General features: G+C 39.0%; 2 protein-coding genes and 1 non-coding gene across 6 annotated transcripts in view; 2 read left to right on the forward strand and 1 right to left on the reverse strand.

Annotated features, from left to right (window-relative positions):
- The window catches only part of wdr93.L (WD repeat domain 93 L homeolog), a 45837-nt gene extending 30048 nt beyond the window's left edge, over window positions 1-15789 (reverse strand). Inside the window, exons 1-5 of the mRNA XM_018253205.2 lie at window positions 15643-15789; window positions 13816-14086; window positions 12544-12745; window positions 11694-11758; window positions 11393-11471 (exon numbers count right to left, since the gene is read on the reverse strand). Coding sequence (XP_018108694.1) covers window positions 11393-11471; window positions 11694-11758; window positions 12544-12745; window positions 13816-14082 — 613 coding nt within the window. The 5' untranslated portion in view covers window positions 14083-14086; window positions 15643-15789. The remainder of the gene's footprint in view (window positions 1-11392; window positions 11472-11693; window positions 11759-12543; window positions 12746-13815; window positions 14087-15642) is intronic.
- On the forward strand, window positions 4926-4997 carry trnad-guc. Its single transcript has one exon. It is a non-coding gene; the product is annotated as a tRNA-Asp (tRNA).
- Window positions 15790-16069: 280 nt separating the features above from the next.
- pex11a.L (peroxisomal biogenesis factor 11 alpha L homeolog) lies at window positions 16070-24552 on the forward strand. Of its 4 annotated transcripts, none has more exons than XM_041586844.1 (4): window positions 16070-16145; window positions 18243-18395; window positions 21600-21715; window positions 23495-24552. In XM_041586844.1, the coding sequence occupies exons 2-4, from the start codon at window positions 18340-18342 to the stop codon at window positions 24073-24075; spliced, it is 753 nt and encodes a 250-aa protein (XP_041442778.1). In that variant the 5' UTR covers window positions 16070-16145; window positions 18243-18339; the 3' UTR covers window positions 24076-24552. The 4 variants fall into 4 exon arrangements, with proteins under 4 accessions (XP_041442778.1, XP_018108700.1, XP_018108701.1 ...); XM_018253211.2 differs by having other exon boundaries at window positions 16110-16242; XM_018253212.2 differs by lacking the exon at window positions 16070-16145 and adding an exon at window positions 16279-16634.
- The last annotated feature ends 1115 nt before the right edge of the window (window positions 24553-25667 follow it).

Here is a 25667-nt window from a genome sequence, read left to right on the forward strand (position 1 = left end):
AGTGATAAATACTTACTGGTCGCAAGTAATGGCCTCGTTAGCGAACACACTCAAATTCCCAAATATACTCTCCCCCATTGTGTGTCTCCTGGGTGTAGTGGAACACCTTGCACCCACTGTCTGTGCGAGATTAAGGTTTAGAGCGTTATTATTCTATGCTAAGAAATGTGTGATTATGCACTGGATGGGACCTACCCCTCCCACAAAGGACTCCTGGATTAACCTTGTTGATTCAACTATACCCAAAATAAAGCTTACCCATGAAGCGAGAGGCACCGCAGATAAATTTCAAAAGATATGGAGTCCTTGGTGGGAAATGGGACCGGGCGTGCAACCGAGAATTTATCATGCAACCGGATAATATATATATACTTACACTATACCTGTAATGTCTTCCGATGCTAACTTACCCTCAATCTACGCTGTACCAATTGAAAGCAAATAATTATGGACCAGTGACACATGTCTTAACTATGCACATGTTTGTGGATATATTACTTTTATTTTTTCTTGTTTGTAATGTTTATTAAAAGCAAATAAAACATAACCTTTAAAAAAAAAATATTATAATTTAAAATACGTATACTATACACTTAGGGCAGTAGATTGTTGCAGCACAATATTGTCAGCTTAGGCACAGAATGACCACTGTAGAACTGTTGTCCTACCAACACAGGCACTGTTAAGCACAGGCCCACAATCATAACATTTACAGATTTTTGGACATTTTGGAATTCCATACACACATTCTATTGTCCCCTTTCTTTCTGCCTCTGTTATTTGCATTCCTGCACTTTCCCCTTGACCTTTTTTTCTTCTTCTTTTTTTGTTCTTTCTGGCTTCTTTTAATTATTTTTCACATCCCAGTAACTTTTATTCATTCTTATATTTTAAGTTTGCTTTTTTTCCCATTCCTCTCACATCTGCCAGGTTATCAGCAAACTTTCCTCAATTCTAAATTCTCTACATTAATGGCTCTCCCTGTGTTTTCAGATTAACTCCTACTATAACACTTTTCTTTTCCTCTGCACTTGCATTTTTATCTACCCTACGCACTATGACTCCTCTCCACCATTATGTTCTATTTTTCACAAAAACACCCCTGCTCACTGACGTGCTAGTGTAAAGGCTGTTTAAGATGGCAGGGGATGGGTGCTGATGGCAGTCATTAGGTTGTTGCACAGGGCCAGAACCATTGGGGGAGGCCAGTTACTGCATGCCTGGATACTTTATTCATTACTGACCTCAGATCAGGTACTTTCTTTCATCTCTGTTACACCTTCAATGCTGCTGCACTTGCCAACAAATTTTAGGTGCCAGAACACAGAGCAGAAATTGGATTGGCTGGAGGGAGGTGCAAGTTTCATTCTCCAGCCAATCAGATTCCAAACTGCAGTTCCGGGACTTAAACTTAAAGTTACACACCAAAGCGGTAGCAGAAGAAAGAAAATATAGTTGCTACGAATGATAAATACGCAGACACGCAGTAGTTACAGTCCCACCTGACATATAGGCTGCCAGTAGTGTCCCCCACACCAAGCTGGAAACAGACTTTGCACCAGTAGTACGAGATACAAATACAATTTTGTTTTTCTTCTCTTTTTTCTCCATTTGTCAGGAGAGACTGCAGGCAGGTTTGGGAAGGCTTAACAAAAAATTCTGTATATATGTCAGTGCCAAAATAGCTTCTTTAATCAGTTCTGAAGAAGGAACGGCAATGTTCTAAAACCTTGCTGTGATTATCATGTTATCATGTTAGCCAATAAAGTTATTTTACACCACTTTTGTTATGCTTCATATCAAAAGCACTACCCTATAACTTTTTCAACTGTCTAACACGGTACAAAAGGTTTCACCCTGTGTGCTAAACTTTAAGTTATATAAATATAATAAACATGAGAAATACATATGCACAAAAAGGCATGTTAACTTATGCTATAGAACAGTGCTGTCCAATTTATATGGTACAGAGGGACGGAATTTTTCTAATCGACATGGTGGAGGGCCGATAATAGAAGCCAATGTTAGCCACTCCCTGTTTTTAGACCACACCCACTTTAAACCACACCCATTTTACTGCAAGACCATGTCCACATTAATAGCAAACCAAAAAAACAGGTGGTTAGTGCTCACTGCAGGGATCAGGGCCAGAACTAGGGGTAGGCAGAGTAGGCCGCTGTCTAGGACAGGTACATAATACTTGGGGGCAATTTGATGTGATCAGATTTATTTTTGGCTGCTGCTGGCACAGGTAAAAATTGGGGTCAATATGATGGCTGCTGGAGGGCTGTATGATAGATTGCTGCTTAGCTTGCTGGTACAGGTATGGGAGGGCAGTATAATGGATGGCTACTGGCACAGGGGGGGCTGTATTATGGATGGCTGCTGGCAGGGCCGGACTGGGAGTAAAAAGCAGCCCTGGCAAAAAAATCAAAGCAGCCCACACATAAATGCGTGCTGGTCTTTTACTTACACACACGCATATTTCATAAATATACATATATATATATATATTATATAGTGGATAATGTACCCCCTACTGTAATTTATAAAGATATTATAAGTCACAGAGAAGTTATGTGACAATATAAAAGCATACATATCTTTATAAATTAGGGGGTACATTATGAATTATAATTTACTGCAGGGGTGTCCAACCTTTTGGCTTCCCTGGGCCACATTCGAAGAAGAATTTTTTTTCTGGGGCCGCACATGAAATAGATAACACTTTTGATTTCTAAAAATAAAGGAAATACACAGAAATGAACTACAATACCTGTGCAGTAAAAAAAAAAAGTCTAAAAAATAAATGAATATATTTGAAAATATGCCTTTTCAAATTTTGCATATTTTTCCACGAAGCTAAATGGGACAGATTTAACCATCACCAGGGGTGTAACTGCTGTACATTTGGGCCCAATAAGGCCCTAATAACTGGCTCTACTGCTATTGCCCTAGGAATAACTCAGTTCATCAAGTAGCTGGCACAGGTGGAACTCACCTTTCTGCTTTAAACATCCAACACTGAGGCAAAAGGGCCCCATAAAACAAATAGCAAGAAGTGAACTTATAATGGGGACGGGACGTCAGGATCAGTGCCCAAGGCAACCTGGCCGACTACGGCGCTTCCAATTGTTCGCACATGCGCAGAAGAGAACGAGTGACTGCGGAAGAGCGCACAATCGTCATTGAGCAGGAACTGCAGCCACAGATGGGTCCGAACTAAGGGACGGCATCAAAAGAGGTAAGTGCCTGGCGCCCCTCTGCCTTTGCGCCCTAGGCACGTGCCTCTTCTGCCTACCCCTAGTTCCGGCCCTGGTCAGGATTTTGGGGTGTTGTACTTCAAAAACAACAGATTTCCATTACAGATACAATTTACCCTAGGGTAACACAATGTTCTTAAAGCAGGCAGTAATTGTAATACATAGTAAAGTTAAACTAGAAAACAAAGCACTTGCTAAACTAGAACTCCCTAACCCCCCCTCCCAAGTCCAGATTGTGTCTGGTACCTGAGCAGCACAAACATTCTTAGCAGTAAACAGTTTCAGTGACCCCTCTTATCAGCTTCCTTCCCATGTCTATAGCTTTAACCTCCCCTATATGCCTACTGTGCAGTAGCTTTTCCCAGGACCTCACATACTGACCTGACAGATTTAAGATGCAGAGCGCAGGGGCAGGCAATCTCTCTCTCCAAAGGAGACGAGTCACGTGGCTGTGATGAGAGCCGTGACATCTCCAATAACTTTATTCAGCACACGCACTGTCCAGCCAGCCCACGAAGTTCCGGGGGGAGTGCCGTCACTGCTGACTTCTCCTCACTCCCTCACTCGCTCTCTCTCCCCCTCCCTCTGAAAATAACTTCAGCGTGCGCACTCAAAACTATGTGAACTGTGCGCTCCTTGCTCCTAAATTTTAAAATCAGATAAGTGCAGCGCCCGGCCCATTTCATCACAGGATAGAGCGGCCGTTCGGGCAAATGCCCGAACGGACAGATTATCAGTCCGGGCCTGGCTGCTGGTACAGGTACAGGGGGCAGTAAATGAAAAAGTGTTGTACACTTTCTTGCTTTCTTTATTTAAAAACCATCATGGTAAGCAGGTAAATGGTAATGCAGGACAGGGGGCGCTGATTGAAGCTCTTGCCTAGGGTGCCAAACTACCTTGGCCCAGCACCAGCAGGGATGCCACTCATATGGAAACAAAGTTAAGTCATATTAAGATCTACCCTTAAATCCATATGCCTCTTCCTCCGCTGTGTATAATACAGTACCCCAGCATATGATTAACTACCTTAGGGGCCCCTAACAATAATTTTCAAATGCTAACAAACCCCCAGAACAAATACCAGGCTTATGTTCCATAGGGCTCATGTCAGGCAGAGTATGGCAAACACAGGGTGCAAAGAGCAGGCAAAGTATGACACACACAGGGAGCATAGGGAAGACAGAACAGAGCAGGAGACAGGAAAATCAGGACTAGTCTAATGTGTACTATATACAGTGACACAGTGCTGGTGATCCATTAGCATTTTGAAGAAGGTGTGAAAAGGTGAACAATGTGAGCAGTTTCAGTCTGGGTCTTAGGTGTGAACAGTACAGGTCTTTGGGGGTGTGAACAATAGAGGTGTCACAAGTGTGAACAATGCAGGGGGATTACAGGTGTGAACAATACAGGGGATTTGTTTGAATTTGATGTTTAAACAATGCAGGGGCCAGTTAATTTCTGTACTGATACCTTTTAAATTTTACAAATGGTAAACAGACACAGCAGGCAGACTTTGATGTGGAGGGCCATGCGGCCCGTGGCCCGCCAGTTGGACAGCCCTGCTATAGAAGGTAAGCTTCTATCATCATAATCAAATAGGAACCTCAACACAGACTCAGCATAATCAATAAGGAAAAACTCTCAAACACATCATATAGCCAATCCTCGTTAGTATAGTGGTAAGTATCCCCGCCTGTCACGCGGGAGACCGGGGTTCAATTCCCCGACGGGGAGGCTCTCTTTTATGTCGACATACTTTATACAATGTAATATTACAGTCACCCTATGTGCTAAATTATATAAATATAAATAATAAACATATGAGAGATACATATGCACAAAAAGGCAAGTTAAATTTAATATGCATCAGCATAATCAAAAAAGAACCTTGATGATCCTCTTCTCTAGGGAAAAGCAAAATATTTAGCTGCATTTTGCTGTGAAAAACACCCATAGAGACATAGTAAAAGAAGTTGCACAGCTTGAAATTTGTTGGGCGGTTTAAAAATTCCACAGGGAAACACTATTTTCGCATATAATAAAGCTCTCCTTTTAACTATATAATTCTTATGATCTCCTTTTATTTTAACTTGTAAAAAGCCTGTGTTTCATATGTTCTCATACTTCCTCAGGGGCATTGATGTATGAGAACATACAAAACGCATTGGGTTTTATTTATCACCACCTAAAACCTGACGAATTGCTGTTTAAGTCAATGGGAGAGGTCCAGGGATCAATTTGGAGATGTTTGCAGCCTTCCTGAGATTCGGAGTTTGATCGAATTTGAATTTTTCGGTTTGTTTCTATTGTCCGAGATTAAACATTTTTTGTTTATTAATAAATTTTGACTTGTCTAATTTATGGGAGTTTATGAGAGCTCATATGAATTTTAAATTCGACCCTTCATAAATGTGCCTCCCACTGTGAGTAGATTTGATTCTGATTAAAGAATAAATCACTATTGGGTGCACTTTCTCTCCCTAGGGACAAAGGAATATACCTTTTTTTCGGAAATGCATAATATCTCGACTTTAAACTTTACACAATGTTACAGTCACCCTGTGTTCTTACCTTTAAGTTATATAAATTTAAAAATAATAAACATATGAGAGATAGATATATACAAAAAGGCATGTTGAATTTAATTATGTTTGCATTACCATAATCAAATAAGAACATTAATAACCTCTTCTCTAGGGATGAGTAAAATATTTCACTGCAGAGCCATAATAAAATAAATTTTGCAGTTTGAAAATTGTCGCATGGTTTAAAGTTGTTGTGCAAAAAAATTTACCAGTTTTTATTTTGCAAATTTTTGGCAAAGTGATACAGGTTTACCTATAATACACAAAAGCCATGAATATCTTGTAAATTATATCCTTATAAACGGTGAGTTCTGATGTCATTTCTGTCACATGACTCATTGAAACTTGTGTATCATAATAAATAAAGTACCCCCAGTTGTAAAATATGAGGATATTAGAAGTTACCTCCGCGTTCCATGACCTGTATAAAAAAAGATTTTATATGGTCATGAAACTCCTCTGTAACTTATAATATCCTTATATTTTACAAGAAGGGGTACTTTATTCACTATATAACTATTCTTCTCTCATTCAGCGGAATGTAGCTCACTAAACTTTAGTCGTTAGTATAGTTGTAAGTATCCCCGCCTGTCACGCGGGAGACCGGAGTTCAATTCCCCGACGGGGAGGCTGGCTTTTATGCAGACATACTTTATACCAGTGATCCCCAACCAGTAGCTCGTGAGCAGAATGTTGCTCCCCAAACCCTTGGATGTTGCTCTCAGTGGCCTCAAAGTAGGTGCTTATTTTTTTAATTTCTGTTTTGGAGGCAAGTTTTGATTGCATAAAAAACAGATGTACTACTAAACAGAACCTCCTGTAGGCTGCCAGTCCACATAGGGGCTACCAGTAGCCAATCACATCTATTTTTTGGCTCCATACAGGAACATTTTTCATGCTTGTGTTGCTCCCCAACTCTTTTTACATCTGATTGTTGCTCACAGGTGAAAAAGGTTGGGGATCCCTGCTTTTTACAGTGTTATGTTACTTCCCCATGAACAACTGCTAAAACCCATATCATGTACAGTTAATAGTAATAGACTGATATTTGTTGGTAGATTTGACAAGAGAAGCCATAGAAGATATCATTAGGAAATATTGGTCTATCCTACAGTCAGATATAAAATATGGTAGTTTGTTCAAACTATCCCAGATTTGCCTACAAAAGAGGTGCATCACATAGAGATGTATTATGTTCAACACAATCTCTCTGCAGGAACATTTTTTGAGGGCAAACCTAAAATAGGTACTGCAAATGCTGCAGTTTCATTATTAACGGGCCCAACATACACCCTCCTTTGAAATCCCGTTATGGGACTTCTGCCACATGCAAAAGCAAATTTGTGGTGTATGTACTGAAATGCCCTTGTGGAATTCTCTATGTGGGCAAAGCAATACATCCCGGTTAATACACACATAAAAGATGATAAGAATAGTATTCAGAATTTCAAAAATGATTCTTACACTGACACACTTGCATCCAGACATTTTCAACAATAAACACAGCCCCTAACAGTTGAAATAGAAGGTGTTAGAGGTAGTACAGAAGCCTTTAAGAGGTGGTGACTGTAATAATTTACTACTTCAAAGAGAAACCAAGTGGATTAGACACTTGGACAGTGTTATGCCAAAAGGCATGAATGAACAACCTGGAATACATTTTTGCAGGTAATCTGCTGAAGTTCCTTTTCCTTTTAGTTTTGGTTTGTCAATTTAACATTGTAGCACAGAGCAACTGGACACAAAGATTTTTTACCCTATTGTACAAACCAACACACTTTCTTTCTGGACAACTTGCTGTGACAAAACTGCCTCCCTCATTTATCTCAACTGTCCCATTTCCACCCCCAACACTTTACTGGCCCTTGCAGTGGTGCCTACCCTCCCCCATCCTTAAATTGGTTACTACCGATTCTCAAGTACAGTATATTTCCTACCTTGTGATCCTTAAGATGGCCATAGACGCAAAGATAAAGTCTCACAAAAATTTGTTTTGTATGATTTTGTTAGATAGGGTGAAACAGGCGGCAAAATCCATGTGTATCGTGGTTACAGCCAGAAGAAGTTTGTGGTTAAAGCAGTGGAACGCAGTTGTTCAGTCAAAACAAAACTTTTGTTCCTTGCAGGACAATCCTGATTTGTTCCTCAGGTTTGCAAGGAAAGAAAACTCTCAGAGTCAGAAAACACCAGAGTCTCTTACAAAGAATCAAGATAATATAGACCAGGGAGGCCTTTCTCTCAGTCTGCCGGAAAGGAAGATTCCAGAAATTCAATTCAGTGTGCTACAACTTGCCAGATTCCCTACTATGACGTAAACAATATGACAGCAAGTAATAGGGAAACTGATTTTGACAGTAGATTGTGTGAAGTGGGCAAGAGGGCATTCAAGAATTCTACAATTCAACTTCCTGTCCAATTGGAATCACAACTTTTCAGAACAAGACAAGATTATCCATCTGTCCCCATGGACGGTGCACAGCTTGAAGTGATGGATGAGCCAACACAATCTCTGCGTACCAGTATCCGTAACTGTTTCACACTAACAATCGTTAACAACAGATGCCAGCAAGAACAGATGGGTTGCACATATGGTAAATTAGACAGCACAAAGAATGTGGTCTCCAGAGCATAGTGCAAATGCTCCAATTGGAGGGAATTAAAGGCAGTGTATATGGGACTCCTCGCCTTTCAGCACCAGATACATTCTGCAGCTATTATCATAAGGTCAGACAACATAACAATGGTGAGATATCTAAACAAGCAAGGGGGCATGAGATCAGAAGAGTTGTTTGACCATCCTTATTATGGAATGGGCAAAGAAAAACCTTGATTATATATCCGGAATACAGAATCTTCTGGCAGACAGGCTGCGTCAGAACTAACCCAGGGATGGAGAGTGGGAACTGAATCAATGCGTGTTCCTCAAGAAACAGAGGAAGTGGGGTCCATTTTGGTCTTCAGATACAATATGAAACAGAGGAGGTATGTTTCTTGGAAACTGAATCACAAGGTAGAAGTAAGGGACACCTTTTGGAGCTTAAGCAGAGCCTATGTGTTTGCTCTGATACCCATGATTCAGAGTGATCAAAAATATCAAAGACAACAAAGCAGAGGTGGTTCTGATAGCACCCTGGTGGCCGAGGAGGTTCTGGTTTCTACAGCTACTGATTCTAGGGAAAGATCAGCCAGTCCATCTCCCAAAGAGACCAGAACTGCTGACCCAATGAAGCCTGTTGTACCCATGCCCAAGCAGACTAACCTTACCAGCATGGCTCTTGAAAGGGTGAAATTACTCACCTCAGGACTGTCCAAAAGTACAGTGAATACTTCTGGTGGCAAATAGACCATCTACTATACAGAGGTACTTTGTATATGAACCTATGGAGTAAGTTTCTTTCAAATAAAAGAAGGAAAGCTATGTTTTTCCAAGATAAAGTTTTCCTAAAACTGCGGATAAATTCATACCAGGTGGTGTCAGATTTTCATACTTCACAAGACATTGTCATACCAGCATTCTATCCTACTACAGATTAGGAAGCAAGATGGCACACATTAGATGTAGTAAGGTGCCTAAAAATATATCTAGAAAGGATATCTCTGATTAGGTAGACTTACTCTCTCCTGGTAATTCTGAGAGGGCCAAAAGCAGGAACTCAACCACCTAGATGCACTGTTGCAGGATGGATTAAGGAGTGCTTCCAGATTGCGTATATCCAGCAGTCCAACTCCGTATCATCTGTCATCAAAGCACATTCCACAAGGGCTATGGCAGCATCCTGGTCATTCCAGGCCCAGGCCTCAGCAGAAGGCATCTGTAAAGCGTCAGTATGGTTCCTCCTTGCACACGTTCATAAATTACTACAAGTTTGATTTCTTTTCAAATAAGAGTTCATATTTTGGCTCCTTTGTCTTTATGGCAGCAATAAACAATTAAGTATCCCTCCCTTGGTGTTGTTTTGTTATTTACCATTCTTTGACCACTGTCAGGTGGAAGGATCAGAAAAACAGCAAATCCAATCATACTTACCGAGATTTTCTTTTCCTGAAATGGAACATGGCAGTGGGTAGGGACAGCCCACCCTTTTTTTGTCAGAGGAGGCTTAGTCGATAAAGATGGCAGCTGGGGACAAAAGTCAAGCTTTCATTGGATCTTCCTTTCCCAATCACACTGCCGGGTGATGTTGTGATGGCTGATTCAGTTAATGCCTTTAAGAATGGCTTGGATGATTTTTTGGACAGACATAATATTAAAGGCTATTGTGATACTAAACTCTATAGTTAATATAGGTATGGGTATATAGAATTTTAATTAAAAGTAGGGAGGGGTGTGTGTATGGATGCTGGGTTTTCATTTGGAGGGGTTGAACTTGATGGACTTTGTCTTTTTTCAACCCAATTTAACTATGTAACTATGTAACTCATTTGTTGCCCACTGCAATGTTCCAGTCCAGGAAAAGAAAATTTTGGTAAGTATGATGGTAGTTTTTCTGTTACATGCAATACTCGGCAGCTTGCACTCAAACCAGTTATTACTTTTTTTGTACAGCTATACTAAAAACCTGCTACTGCTAATTAGTATAGTGGTATGTATCCCCGCCTGTCATGTGGGAGACCGGGCTTCAATCCCCTTACGGGGAGGCAAAAACCTTTTCATCAAATTCATATATACATGTGTACGTGCACATTAAAGCAACAGCTCAGGCCTCCATTAGAAGAGCAAAGTGAATCTTTAACTTTCTCACATAATTGTACACCATCTTCATCTGGCACTTTGGTACCCCTGTGGATCATTCTAATGCTTAAGAAGGCACCCCAGGAAGACAAACATTTCACTAAAAGGAGTGCTGAACTATTGGCTTCAGTGTCTGTAATAAATTAAGTGTGAGAGAATGTGGTAATTCAGATTTTAGTAAAATTCCATGACTTTTTTCAAAGTTTCTTTATGAAATGTCGAGTTTGTGAGGTTTTTTTATACTTTGAATAAACTCACAACTTGAATGTTTGCTTATTTATGAAAAAACAAATAAAAAAAACTTGAATCAATTGAATTGAGTTTTCAGCGAAAACCACCAAACATCATGATGGCCACACACATCTTCAAATAGTTCAAGGGACCTCTGCCATTAAATTCTATATGGCCTCAACAAGTCTTAGATGGAGTATTTTTGAATACAAGCTATTTCATTCTTTGGGGCATAATAAATCTCGGAAAAAAAACCATTTTGTTTTGTTTTTTTTTTAACCTGAAAAATTCAAGTTTCTACTGAAACTACCCTTGAAAAACTCGAATTTTTCGGGAAAACGCAACTCGACTTTTGATAAATCTGTCCCCTAAAGTCATGCATTCATTAATGTTAGGAATCAATAAATTCCAAACATGGAAACTTCAAAGCTTTTATGTATTTTAATGTAACATCTATGAATATACAGACCCCTAAAAACAGAGAGTGTTAAATCAAATTGCTCTACAAAAGCACAACAGAAAACTTGGCAAAGTGCACAATATATAAACATCTTATAAACAATGAGTTTAAATAAACTTGCCTTCAAGAAGAATCCCTGCATAATCTCCTCCAGCGGAGACCTTAAGTGTTACACATATAGTCCTCTTACTTACATCCTCCTAAGAACAAAGACAAAATCATAAAGTTCATCATATAAAGTTCAACCTTTCCTAAACCGTCAATGTGTTGATCCAAACCGTAATCCCCACCCCCAAAAGGAAGGCAAGCTGCTCATTTAACTTGAAATGGAGAACACTTAAATACCAGATGAGTAACTCCCAGGATAGAATGCTAATAATTTTGTTATTCAAATGTACAATGAATATAAACAAAGCTCTCACAGGTTCATTGATGACTTTTAAAAGATTCAGCCTGTCCTCTGAGAAGTATAACAGACGAGCTATTCCTGAAAAAGAAATACAGAAAACAAATGCATTATTTTTGCTATAGTATAGAAACATTATATGCTATAGTGGTTTATTAATGTTTCAAAAATAACATTAAAGTGCAAGAAAACCTGAATAAAGTTATTGTTTTCAAAGTCAATAGTGCAAAATTCAAGCCGGGAATTGCAAATGTGAACTAAATTGCTGAAATAGTGAGGCCTCATGGTGACAGCTGGTGACATTGCCAGGGTCAGCAAGTTGGTTAAAATCTATGCTGAACTGTTTTAACAGCCATCTTTGTGATATCCTCACATTGAATATGGAAACAAGGAAACGGTCTCAAATCTTATTCATCACATTTTCACTAAAGTAGAAAATGTAGTGCAAAATATGTAGTGTATTGAAAATGCCAAAGGGGGCAATCAACTGGCAAAATATTGTTGCATTATACTTTAAGGCTAAATATTTCCTTATACTAAATATTTTCAGGTAAACAGTCACAAATAAGAACAGTGCTGCCATCTATGGAAGATATACAATTCAAGTTATTTTATTACAAAATGCAATGCTTTTCTAATCTACAGAATCATTATTATTATGCATATTTATAAAGCACCAACATATACCGCAGAGCTTTATAATAGATGGGTGTATAGATTACAAAAATACAACTGGTAACCAATACAAGAAGATGGCTCTGCTCAAAGGAGCTAAATTCTGGGGTTTCAATATTCTCACTTATCATTAGCCTGCATTGTACAATCTATATTAATTTCAAAACTTTAATTGTTAGAAAAACGATTACCCATATCGTCCACTGTGGCGAGCATATATAGCTGATTTTTCACATGGCAAATGCTGAGGCTACAGATTTCTATTTTAGTGTCTTCCCAACCACAAATCCAGTGGCAGTCTGGAAAGCTGTATACTGCTAGCCCCTCAGAATGTCCAACAAATAAATATGTTCCTGATTCCATTGCAGCCAGGCAATTTACTCGCTTGGTAACCTATTAAAGACAAGACAACAGAATACAGTGTGAGGACAGCTGCAAAGAAATACAGAAATTGTACAGCTGTCTTCCCATATTAAAGGAAAAGGAAAGGGTTACTCAGTTTGCTAGGCACTCCCAGTAAATACAATCACCTAGGTACTGTTGCCCTGAGCACTGCGCTGTTGTCTTCTGCCTGTGCCTATGCTAGGGACAGCTGCAAGAGAGATCTAGGAACTCAATACAATTATTACCGAAGTCAGAAATCTTTCAGTAAATATATGCATCAGTTAGTGACTATATTCCTAACTAAAAATCGCACCTAGTGTTAAACTTTTTATGTCCTTTAACAATGTATGGGCCCTTAAATAGTGATAATCCAAAATGGGGCTCTTTTATTTACATTAGGCAAAATTGCCCCAGTTCAGTAACCTTTAGTAACCAAAGATTTTTTTCTAAAGTTCACCTTTTTTCTATAGTTCACCCAGCTTGTAACTTATTGTTTGTTATGGATCACTGCACTGGGTCAGATTTTCACAATGAGAAGCAGATAAACTGCAATTTTACAGGGATGCACACATTTTGCATTAAGGTGGCCATACATAGGCATATTTAAGCAACATATTTGGGCCCTTCAGACCAATTCAGCAGCTTATCAGTCCAGGTATGAAGCACTTCAACAAGCACAACTGAATAATATCTGGTTGAAAATAGGCCAGATGTCAACGGGCAGATTTGATTTTCCCCTCGGACCACATTGGCTCATTGATGCAGTCCTTGCTTAGATGGATTATATTCATTGTAATCCATCCCATATCACCCCAGTTTAGGTTGGCATATCGGGGAACCCTCTGTTTGTTTGGCATATCGGGGGAAACCTCTGTTTGTTAAGCGACCTTGCCAAATAAGCAATCTTATAGTTTATGCCCAGCTTTAGCGCCACTTAAACCCAATTTTCCTCTTTTATGATCCATGTTAAATTCAGAGACTAACTGGCATGTCTTCAGTAAGCATTGAGGAGTCATAATCAAAACATTACCTTTGATAAATGCAATTTTGTTATGCCCTTTAAAGAAATGATCAATAACCTGGATTTCAGCTATTGGAGTAAACACTTCAGTTTTCCTCTTCAATTTGTCTTGCTCTCGCTTATGCTCATTAATGCTGATTATCTCCAAGGCTTGATAGATCAGATGATTCACCACTTTGTCAATCATCCGGAATGGTTGAGGTAGCAAATCTAGAGCTTGATCTGGATCCTTAATAAAGGAGTCTTCATTCTGTTCTTCTGTAGCCCAGTCCCTCTCTGAGCCTGGTGGGATTTCCAAAGGTCCTTTCCTGATGTAAACTGGCATAGTGCTTGTTAACGTAAAACAGAGAAAAGGATGACTATTATAATCAATTACATATGCATTCATTAGCGCTCTGCAATCACATTGTGCAGAAAAAAAATCATTTGTTTGTGTTTGTTTCAAACAGGTAATCTGTAAATCTTCTATAAATCTTCTAATTGGGCATAATGCAAAGTTCTCCTCAGAAAAAAATAAAGAAATAAATACATGCCTACACCACAAATGCCCCCTATTAGAGCAGTTTTTGAAGCAGTGAAGAGGGCTGTGTGCTTCCACAAATAAGCATGTAGTCCTACTGGCTTCTGAATATTCTAATATGGAGCATGCGGTGGAGGCTGGAGGGGAACCAGGTTGTGGGGAACCAGGTGGTGGGGAACCAAAGGCTCCTCTATTGCTTCTAAGGATGAAACATTCTTGTATTCTCCTGTATGTCTCGCGCCTAGCTAGAACCTTCTAGACAGGCACTCCCTGACCTACAGTTATACCCACATGAAAAAAATTGCCTGCAATATGTGTTTATTGAGGCTATGGCAGGACAGCATGCAATTGCACTCCCTGCACCCCTAAAAGTTAGGCCACTGCCACAGGTTTTGTGAGTGCACAGAGTGAGACTATTGTGTGTACTTATGAACAGTCTGTACTACTATTCTGTACTGCTTGCTGGAACCACAACAATCCTGGAACACAGCAAGGACAGAACTGCAACTTTGTGTTTTGACCACCACTTTTTTCCACCAGACAGTAGTGGGCAACCCATGTGACGAAAGCCTAAAAAAATAGAAGTAAACATTCCTGGATGGTTAAAGGGGTGATTCACCTTTAAGGTAACTTTTATTATGTTATAGAACAGCCAATTCTAAGCAACTTTTAAATAGGTTTTCATATTTTTTATAGTTATTTGCCTTTTTCGTCTGATTCTTTGAAATGGGCTCCGCTGACTCCCTTCTAAAAAACAAACGCTCTGTAAAGCTACAAATGTATTGTTATTGTTACTTTTTATTACTGATCCTTCTATTCAGGCCTCTCCTATTCATATTCCAGTCTCTTATTCAAATCAACGCGTGGTCGCTAGGGTCATTTGGACCCTAGTTACCAGACTGTTTTAATATGCAAATTGAAGAGCTGCTGAACTGAAAGCTAAATAACTCAAACACCTTCAATAACAAATAAACAGATTGCAAATTGTCTCAGAATATCACTCTGTAGTCTACATAATACTAAAAGTTATCTCAAAGGTGAACAACCCCTGTAAGAGCTTTGTTACAGAATTTATACTCAGAGACGGGTCCCTACTGTTATTAGATGTACATAGACTGTTACAAAGCTATAAGAGAAGGCATTATAGTTTTACCACATAGCACATTATCCACTCAGCTTTATAAAATACTGTTTATGAGCCAATCTAGCAGGCACAATAATGACCATTGGCCACGTGATTATGGTTGGTTCAATACCTACCCGTTTATCCCCTATAGAACAAATCCCACACAGCGAAAAGGCACAGCCGTAACAATATTTAACATTATTCACGTTACCATTTATGCAGAACTAGACTTAAAGTACCTCTTGACCAGCCTTTCAGTCAAGCCTTCGTCTCTCGAATCGTCCTTCTATAAAGAACAATTACAGCAGCTCTCTCAGAGAGTTCATGTATGTGTCGCCACGGTAACAGGCAGACGCTGGTAACAGGTATACAGTCTCCTCTTCCTTTGTGATGACAGGTCACACCCGTCCCATTCATCCTCCTCCCGCCCGCCTGACATTTTTACTCTTAATTTCTCCTGACTGGTCCCTGCTTTCACATTTATTCACTTCCCTGCGATGCCATCCAAAGACCCTCCTCCATATAGAGTAGAAAGTGAATAGACTAAACAAAAGAAGGGATTACTAGAGTGAATCTTTGAAAAGAGACGTAAGAGAACATAAGGGATAAGAGAGCAGGGCGGAAAGAGAATCAATTATTATGTAGCCCATAAGAATGATGGAGGAAGGCAGTGGCATGACATCACTCAGGGGCGGGGCCACCCATGGATGACGTCGAATTGAGGAGGGGAGGAGGATGAATGGAAAAACTGGAACCTATCAGCAAAAAACTAAGAGATTACTAAACTGGGCCTCACGGGGAGGAGGATGAATGGGGCTGGTGGGACCTGTCAGCACAAAGTAAGAGGAGATCCCATAACTATTATAAGCAATGGGGGAGATCTAATAAGGATTTCTTAGTAATACGAATATTTTAGAGTGGAGGAAAGCAGGGCACACTTTTGATATTCAGGTAGAAAAATGAACAGCGTATAAGAGAGACACGTATTAATGACAGTGAAATGATAGCACCAGCACACATAATGAGTTTAGTTGCACGACGGCTCCTGACTGAACTTTGTCACCACACACCAGTATTACGATGGGAAGGCTGAGAGGGGCGGGCGGAAGCTCCGTTGGAGCAGGTGCTGTTTCCGCCGGAATAAGCGACCTCATTCCAGTCTTTCCGTGACCTGTACACCCCTCGGATTTTTATATTTGGATTCTTGGGAGGGCCCACACTGGTTGTCATGGTAATTCTCTCGCGCGTTGTTTAGCCACTTCTTGTGGTTGTGTAACTTTGGGGAGAATTGTCTCTAAATTGTGGATTTGCAGCATTTGAGAAATCTGAGACTTATACATAATAGGACAATGTTTAATAAGTGTACAAATAGTAATCCTACTCAAAGGATATTACAGTTGAGTGACAAAAAGGGAAATGTGAGTGTCTATCGTTACTTATATAGCGCTATTTATGTACACAGCAGTGTGCAGCAAAACAATACATTAATAGAACTCATTTTCCACCGCCAGTCAGTGGCGCGCGAGCTGCCGGGGCCTGTCCCAATCGCACCCCCTGCTCCCCTGGTAGTTACGCCACTGTGTGGGTGCACTGGCAGGTCCCTGTTCAAGATTGGCTCCCATTTCACCCTCCCCTGTCCCTACCCTCTCCTCTGTCCCTCCCCTTACGGTTCCACTTTTGGTTGCCCTTCCTAATTAAATGGCACGCACTCATGGGGGCTGGGCTGGCCAACCAGGTTGCCTAGGGTGCTCAATCAGCTTGGCCCAGCCCTGCCTGCCCCATAGAGCTTAAAATCTAAGGGGGTTATGTAATAAATGCACTAAGCTTGCCCAGAAGCTGTAACTCATAGCAACCAATCAACAGGTAGCATTTACAGGTCAACTGTTTAAAAGCAAACACCATATTGGTTGCTATGGGTTACTACTCCTGGGCAATTAGTGGGGTAAGTGTTCACAGACAATTCTCCACTGGCAGATAAGTGCAAAGTGTGACAACCTAAGATTTGAATGGTTTGGCCCATAGTTTGGATTCTGGAAAAATTGCTACGATTCGTGCAAATCCTAGATCTGGTTCATCCCTAATTCCTAAGTTTTGTTGAGGTTTCGTGCTTGAGAAATAATGTACAATTTGAACGACATGAGCTTGCATTTCTGCGCAAATTTCTCTCTAGTTGTAAGCCGTCTGCGTTTTGTCTCAGCATAAGATCCTAAAGCCACCTGCAGTCAGAGTATTCAGAAGGACAAGACTAAGCAACCAACCACCATAAAATTGATACACCTATATGAAACAAAAGTCATCCAAACTATTATAAAAAAAAATCATAAGAAGGAAAGCTAAAATAATTTATTTGTACCAAGTTGTTAGGACCCCCAAGTGATTCTAGGACCCCCAAGTGATTCTAGTTGCTTACCTCCTACCCATGACGGCACTATTCATAAAGCGATGGTTCGCCTTGTAGTTAACTTTTAGTATGTTTTAGAATGGGCAATTCTAAGCAACTTTTCAATTGGCCTTCATTATTTATTTATATTTTTATAATTATTTGACTTCTTCTGACTCTTTCTAGCTTTGAAATGGGGGTCGCTGATCCCATTTAAACAACACCTGCTCTGTAAGGCTACAGATATTATGTTATTGCTCTATTATTACTTATTTTTCTCTTCAGGCCCTTTCCTATTCATATTCCAGTCTCCTGTGCATCAATGCATAGTCACTAAGGTATTTTTGACCTTCTTTACAGATTACTAGTAGGCAATAAAAGCATAGTTCCTTTTCAAAGATCATACTCTACATCTACATCTGTTCATTGTGACTACATTTTACTTCTCATTTCTTGCAGGACACTTGACAAAGAATGCAACAGAAAAACTAATTGGTTCAAGGAGTGCCCTGCAATCATACATCAGTGTGTTGCAATCCCATCTGTGCCTGTAACCATGGATTCATTTATTCAGATTACAAACCAAAGTCAGGGAAGAGATCGTTTTTTCAGGTAATTATCTTGTTTTCCAAAACTTTAAAGTCATCTCCTTTCCATCTGCCCTAATGACATCACGCATAGGCTCCATTTGAGTCTACTTGAATAGATAATTTTATTTAATTTTGGGATTTGTTACATACTTTGTACAATGGCATATTTATATAGGTAGCATAATGAAATCATCATACAAGCCATGAGTGCATATTGAGTTCAACACTAACATAGACCATATCAGAGAAAAAAAAAAAGTGTAACGGTCATATTGCAATGTAGTCACACGGCAAAAGCACAAGCATTTCTACACTTTCAAAAGGCAAAATTAATAAAGTTATTGATGTAATAATTCTAAATGGAAGTTGACATACAGCCTCATTCAATTTATGACTATATTAATATGTCTCACTTGGTTTTACAAGTATAATATTCCTTAAATGAGGAGGAAAGTTACAGATGCAAATTATTTCCAATAAATCAAGACAGAATTCTTTATTTATTTTGCAAAATGCTTTAACATACCCAAGTGTGTAGCCTTAATTATTTAAGATCACAGCTGCCATCTTAGTCTGGTGTGATACAACTTCCCTGCCTTTTAGAAGAAATATGAGTATGCGCAAGGTCTATGCGCCTGCATAATGATCTGCGCCAACAGGTTAAAAAAAAAGACTGTCACCCTATACTAAATATTAGAAAAACACTTGTAGCCATGGCAGTCATCCAGACACAAATCTTACAAACAACATTCCTGTATCATGTGACAATGAAAAAGCACTGAATACATTTACACAGACATAGGAAAAATGTAATAAAATAAAGCTAATTTATCATAGTCAAATGTCCATAGGCTATATATAAACAATCAGACATGTAAAATCAAAAAGTAAGCATCTGCACACACATTTTACAGCTCCCAGCATCTGCAACCAAATGCCAGTACAGTAATGAGAAGTTACATCAGTTGTGGACCCCAGTGAGCTCCCAGCAGTGGTTTTATTATTCTAATGTTACACCTCTATTCTATAGTTTGTATATGGAATTAATATAACTGTACATTTGCATTTTAATAGACACAGAGGCTTAGTACTGCAGCATGCATGATAGCATATGTCTACACTTAGACTGCTGGACCTAAATACAGTTCTCTGTTTACACTCTGTATCCTCATTATCATCATATTTCATCTCCTCCTAACCGGTCTTCCTTTCTTCTCAACTCTCTCTCCTCCATTCAATCTTAAACTCTTCTACCAGGATCCTTATGCTCTCTCCTAAAAGGGAACCTGCTCAACCCCAATTAAAATCTCTAGCATGGCTGCCTGTAAAGCAAACAATAGCATATAAAACACTTCTACTAACATTCACTCCTCTGCTCCTCACTACCTTTCTTCTCTTGTCTCACTGTATGTGGTCATCTTCTCTGCTTCTCTCAGAGCCACCTTTTCTTCACACCATCCACATCCACTGCCACCTCTCCTCTCAAACCCTTCTATCTTGCTGCGCCATACCTCTGGAATTACATCCCTGAATTCCTCTGTAAGGAATCCTCTCTCAATCTCCTTAAGAATAAACTAAGAGTCTACCATTTGGATCACTTGAACATTAGCCTAGTCCGGTGCTTGTACTTGTACTTTTATGCACTGTACAACGATGTGGCTCCCAAAATGAACACTTAAGCAACAGATAGTTTATATCATATTAAGTGGCATATTAAAGAATCTTACCAAACTGGTCTACATATTTAAATAAATATTGCCCTTTTACATCTCTTGCCTTGAACCACCATTTCATAATCGTCTGTGTGCTGCCTTAGAGATCACCTGACCAGAAATACTACAACTCTAACTGTAATAGGAAGACATGTTGAAGCAAAATACAGAACTCTGCCTGTTAATTGGCTCATAGAAGAAATTCCAGTGGCACACTGAATGCTGAAAAAAGTGTTAAGTTTATTCACCCAAATACATACAGACAAGGGCAACGTTTCGGACCACTCGGGCCCTTTGTCAAGCCTGGTGTAACAATCATGTAATCAACCTTTTAAAGTGTGAGGAGGGGGTGTGGATAGAGTCTCCTCCCCTTCCCTTCCTAATAAGTGACATCACTACACAGGTGATCATATTAAGACATTTAAAGTGCGATCCAAGTCCATGAAGCTTCAAAGTCCAAAGTTCATTCTTTGGACTTTGCACATTAAAATCATTTTAAAATCATTGATGTAGAGCATATTGGAAAACAATCTTTTTTTGAAAAAAACTATTTTGAAAAAAAAAAAAGATTGTTTTCCAATATGCTCTACATCAATGATTTTAAAATGATTTTAATGTGTATTAACAGGTTTGTGATTCACTAAGGTTACCATTCACTTTGTTTATGATCAGAATGAACTTTGGACTTTGAAGCTTCATGGACTTGGATCGCACTTTAAATGTCTTAACTTTTTTCAGCATTCAGTGTGCCGCTAGAATTTCTTCTATGTATCTACATGACCCACATGGCAGGAGTGGGTTCTCCGGTGTAGCACCTGGTACCACAAAGGGTACATGATCAGGGGTGGAAGCACTCTACCATACTGTTGTTAATTGGCTCATGTGACCTAACAAGTATGGTTTGTTTGGTATGTTTGTGTGCACAGTGAATTGTACAATCCCAAGAGGCGTCCCTTATTTTTTAAAATGGCAGTTTTCTATTTATGATTACCCAATGGCACATACTATTAGAAAAGTATATTATTATGAAAATGGTTTATTTACACAAAGCAGGGTTTTACATATGAGCTGTTTTATGCAATATTTTTTTTATAGAGACCTACATTATTTACAGGGTATAGTTTTCCTTTAACATCGCTTTGTAAATAAAGTTATACATACATACATACATACATACATACATACATATATGAGGCCATTGTGCTCCCTTAGATGTGCACATTGGAGCTCTGAAAACAGAGCTTGCCACCGGTATCCAGAAGGAATTTGATGCTATGTATCAAATGGTGAATCCTAACATACACCCTTTGATAAATAGGCCCCTTAAAATTTGCAAGTAAATAGAGAGCTGTAAAACATTTTACTAGCAAGCTCAATTTTTACCCTTTCTTAAATATACCACCTTGTATTTACACATTTTTGAATGTTCATTAAGTCTAATTGCTAAGAAACTGTGGTCATTTTTCTGGAATTTTCACAAAAGCAACCATAAAATGTTCTCCATTTCCTTTCAGAGCAACTCAGTATGCATGCATGTTGCTTAGGTATTTAGTAGAGAATAAACCTGGGGCACAGAAAGTGGCAATGAAGCTGAAACAGGTGGAATCTAACATGAGTTCTGGGCGTAAATGTAAGTATTAAACAAGTAGATTCTGCATTCTCTAATTCACAAAGCAGTACATATAATTAACAAATAGCCAAAGAAGCCCAGACTTCACATTGGAGCCGTGTTGATAATAATGTATGTATGTACAGGTAGGTCCATAAATATTTGGACAGAATTTTTTTTTTTTAATTTTGGTTCTGTATATTACCACAATGAATTTTAAATGAAACAGTTGAACTGCAGACTTTCAGCTTTAATTCAGTGGGTTGAAAAAAAAGATTGCATAAAAATGTGAGGAACTAAAGCCTTTTTTTTTTTTTTAACACAATCACTTCATTTCAGGGGCTCAAAAGTAATTGGACCATTGACTCAAAGGCTATTTCATGGGCAGGTGTGGGCAATTCCTTTGTCATGTCATTATCAATGAAGCAGATAAAAGCCCTGGAGTTGATTTGAGGGGGGTTGCTCTTATGTGGAAGATTTTGCTGTGAACAGACAACATGAGGTCAAAGGAGCTCTCCATGCAGGTGAAACAACCCATCCTTAAGCTGCATAAACAGAAAAAACCCACAATGTAGAGTCTAGTACATCCAGAGAAAGAAAGAAAGAAAGCACTGGTGAACTAAGCAAATCAAAAAGACCTGGACGTCCACGGAAAACAACAAGTGGTGGATGATCTCATTTCCATGGGGAAGAGAAACCCCTTCACAACAGCCAAACAAGTGAAAACCACTCTCCAGGAGGTAGGCGTATCAATATTCAAGTCTACCATAAAGAGAAGACTGCATGAAAGTAAATACAGAGGGTGCACTGCAAGGTGCAAGCCACTCATAAGCATCAAGAATAGAAAGGCTAGATTGGACTTTGCTAAAAAAAACATCTAAAAAAGCCAGCACAGTTCTGGAAAAATATTCTTTGGACAGATGAAACCAAGATCAAACGCTACCAGAATGATTTTCAGTTTTTTAATTTGTCCAATTACTTTTGAGCCCCTGAAATGAAGTGACTGTGTTAAAAAAAGGCTTTAGTTCCTCACATGTTTATGCACAACCCACTGAATTAAAGCTGAAAGTCTGCAGTTCAAATGCAAGTTTTTTCATTCAAAATGCATTGTGGTAATGTACAGAACCAAAATTAGAAAAAAGTTGTCTCTGTCCAAATATTTATGGATGCATGTGTGTGTGTGTTACTGTAACAGACTTTATATTGAAGTGGTTAAATCATAGTTCAAGATTTAAAACTGAACTATGGAAACAAGTGGCATAATTATAGAGGGGGACCAGGGGGCCCATTGGATGACATGCAATTTCCAACACTACACATGCAAAAGAGTGATTTTTCCATTGATTTCGTACAGGGAGCCCCTCAGTTGCAACCAGTGACGTGGTTGGTGTTCATGTGCGCAATGAGAGTTGCATCAGTGTGAACCAAAACTATTTGATTTAACCTCTTCAATAAAAAAACAATAAACAAAAAAAAACAATAAAAAAATCACTTTTGGAAAGTTCTTTGAGTGCTTTTTAACAAGGACAAAAGCAACAAAATGACAGAAGGTGCACTGTGAGCCACTGCAATTAAGCATGGGATCCTACCATACAAATAAAAGCTTTCACGTGCCAGGCATCAGTACATCCGATACCTGTATCACTTTGTTTATCATAAAGATTATTATTATTAACATGTATTTATATAACGCCAACATATTGCGTAGCACTGTAAAGTAAATGTGATTATACAACTAAATCACATGAATTCTATACATAGAATAAATAGACTATTGATTATTCTTTTATTTTCTTACAGTGTTCAGGCTCGGCAACTTTGTGCATGCTTTAAAAGCTTCAAAAGCATCCATGCAGATTTTAGACCCAATTCCACGCTGCTGCCTAACTGCGGCCAACTTGAATCGTGTCTTCTATTTCGTATGTGACACAGTTCTTTGGGCACGAAGTGTTGGCGTAGTGTCTGGTATCAGCAAGGAGACATGGCTTTACAGAGCAACCAAGTGTTATTACTACTCACTTCTGCTCAATATACTTACAAATATATACGAAATATCATGGCGTATGGAAAAAGAGGCCAAGGAGAGAAAACAGCAAGCAAGTGATACTATTACTGCTGAAAGTGACCAAGACCTGAAAATCCTTTCTGTTTTACCAAAAGGGTTTGAGAATTTCCTGTTCCTGCTCTTTTTAAGTTTCCGAAACCACCCACCTCTTTTGTTAGATACCGTGAAAAATGTCTGTGACCTTTTAAGTCCCCTTGATCGCTTAGAAATATACAGTACCAATCAAGGGGTCATTGGCATTTGTGGCCTTGTCTCTTCTATTGTAGGCATCCTTACTGTGGCAAATCCATCACTAAAGATAAAGCACTTAACATAAAATACTACTAAAGAGTTAAAAAAGCATAGCGAGAATGCAATTCTAGAAACAGAATATGTCAGAGAGATCTAGGTTTACGGTAACTTGATTTTAATTTTATTAATTAGGCATTGAAATGTTTGCAATATCATTTTTTTCAGCACTTTGTACCATTTTAAATATTTTTACTTTACAAAGAAGGTTTGACAGGTATTTATAAATATACAGACTTTTTACATTTCAAAAGTCTTGCTCTGCTACTGTTTTTCTCTTTCTAGTCTTTACAATTTATGCAAAGATGGAAGATGACTAAAGCATAGTGGGCAATAAACAGCTATTTAACGACATACAGCCGACCCTGTGAACCCTGGGGGCTTGGCCTGGTCATGTGGGCTGCTATATTGGACTACTTTGCCTTTCTTCCAGCTACCAACCCCCCATACATACTGTTCAATGAGTGGTGGGACCAATCCCAGCCTTTTCCACACAAATCAATATTTGATAGGTCATTAACATATTGATCAATCATCCTTATTTATTTGGGAAGGACTAGTGTTAGGCCTTTATACACAGGCCAGTGTTTGTCAGTGTATAGGCACCTAGTGGCTTTACTGTGAATTAAATAATTCATCATGCCTGCATATACCTTTAGATTAGGGGCATAAAGGCAAAAATGAACGTTCAGAACAAATTTCTCCCATGGGCATTTAAGAAGTCTATGTAAGATGGCCTTCCTGTAATTCAGAGCTTTCTGGATAATGGGTTTTGGACTTCTGTATCAGCCCATGGCAACCACAGCCCTTTAACAGGGAAGATTTGTGTCTCCAAAGATGCCCCAGTAGCTCCCCATCTTCTTTTCTGCTGATTCACTGCACATGCTCTGTGCTGCTGTCACTTAATAAGCTTAGGAACCCACTCAAAATAAACAGTACACATAGAATAGAAATGTCACAATATAAGGCTGATTAGTAATTAATACAGATAATTACTACATGGCAGCACAGAAAGCAGTGCAATTAGCATCAGAATTTAATAATCAGCCCTGTAGCATCAGCTTATATTTCAGGGAAACCTCATTTTCTGCTTGATAATTTGCAACAGCCTCTAATCTTAGCTTCTCAACAGCTGCTCAGAGCCCACTGAGCATGTGAGTGTCACAGACACTTTCCACGATGGTGACCCCCCTGTGACAAGTTTGAAGTCCTGGGTCATTGCTGCTATTGAGAAGCTGAAACTTTAGGCTGGTGCAATAAAGTCATTAAATAAAATACCTAATTTTTAGCCATATTTATTTTTAGGGTTTAGTTCTCCTTTAAATAAATGTCTTATGGTTTGGTGAAATATTTTCATCTCAGGAAGAATTTATTGCTAGGAATTGTACTAATTTATAATATAGTGTTGTTATTACTAATATGATGTAGGAGGGGCAGTGCACTGATTTGACAATTATACCATATGGTATTAGCATTATGGATAATTATAAGATGCTGCTTTCTCTAATCAGAGAAAAACTTTCAGGGTTATTCCTTGGTGCTTTCATTAGGGTTTTTATCCAACCAAGGATTTGTTTCAATATGATACTCCAATAGGGCTGTAGGGCCCATAACTGCATA

This window comes from Xenopus laevis, chromosome 3L (genome assembly GCF_017654675.1).
Source record: "Xenopus laevis strain J_2021 chromosome 3L, Xenopus_laevis_v10.1, whole genome shotgun sequence".
Lineage (NCBI taxonomy): Eukaryota > Metazoa > Chordata > Amphibia > Anura > Pipidae > Xenopus > Xenopus laevis.

What these genes read in the sequence shown, in the direction of transcription:
- pex11a.L (XM_018253211.2), top strand. Translation starts at nt 16,214, where the DNA reads ATGGGGCTGGTGGGACCTGTCAGCACAAA. An exon ending in GTGGGACCTGTCAGCACAAA is followed by an intron (nt 16,243 to 18,242) that starts GTAAGAGGAGAT and finishes CATTTCTTGCAG; the next exon opens with GACACTTGACAAAGAATGCA. An exon ending in GGAAGAGATCGTTTTTTCAG is followed by an intron (nt 18,396 to 21,599) that starts GTAATTATCTTG and finishes ATTTCCTTTCAG; the next exon opens with AGCAACTCAGTATGCATGCA.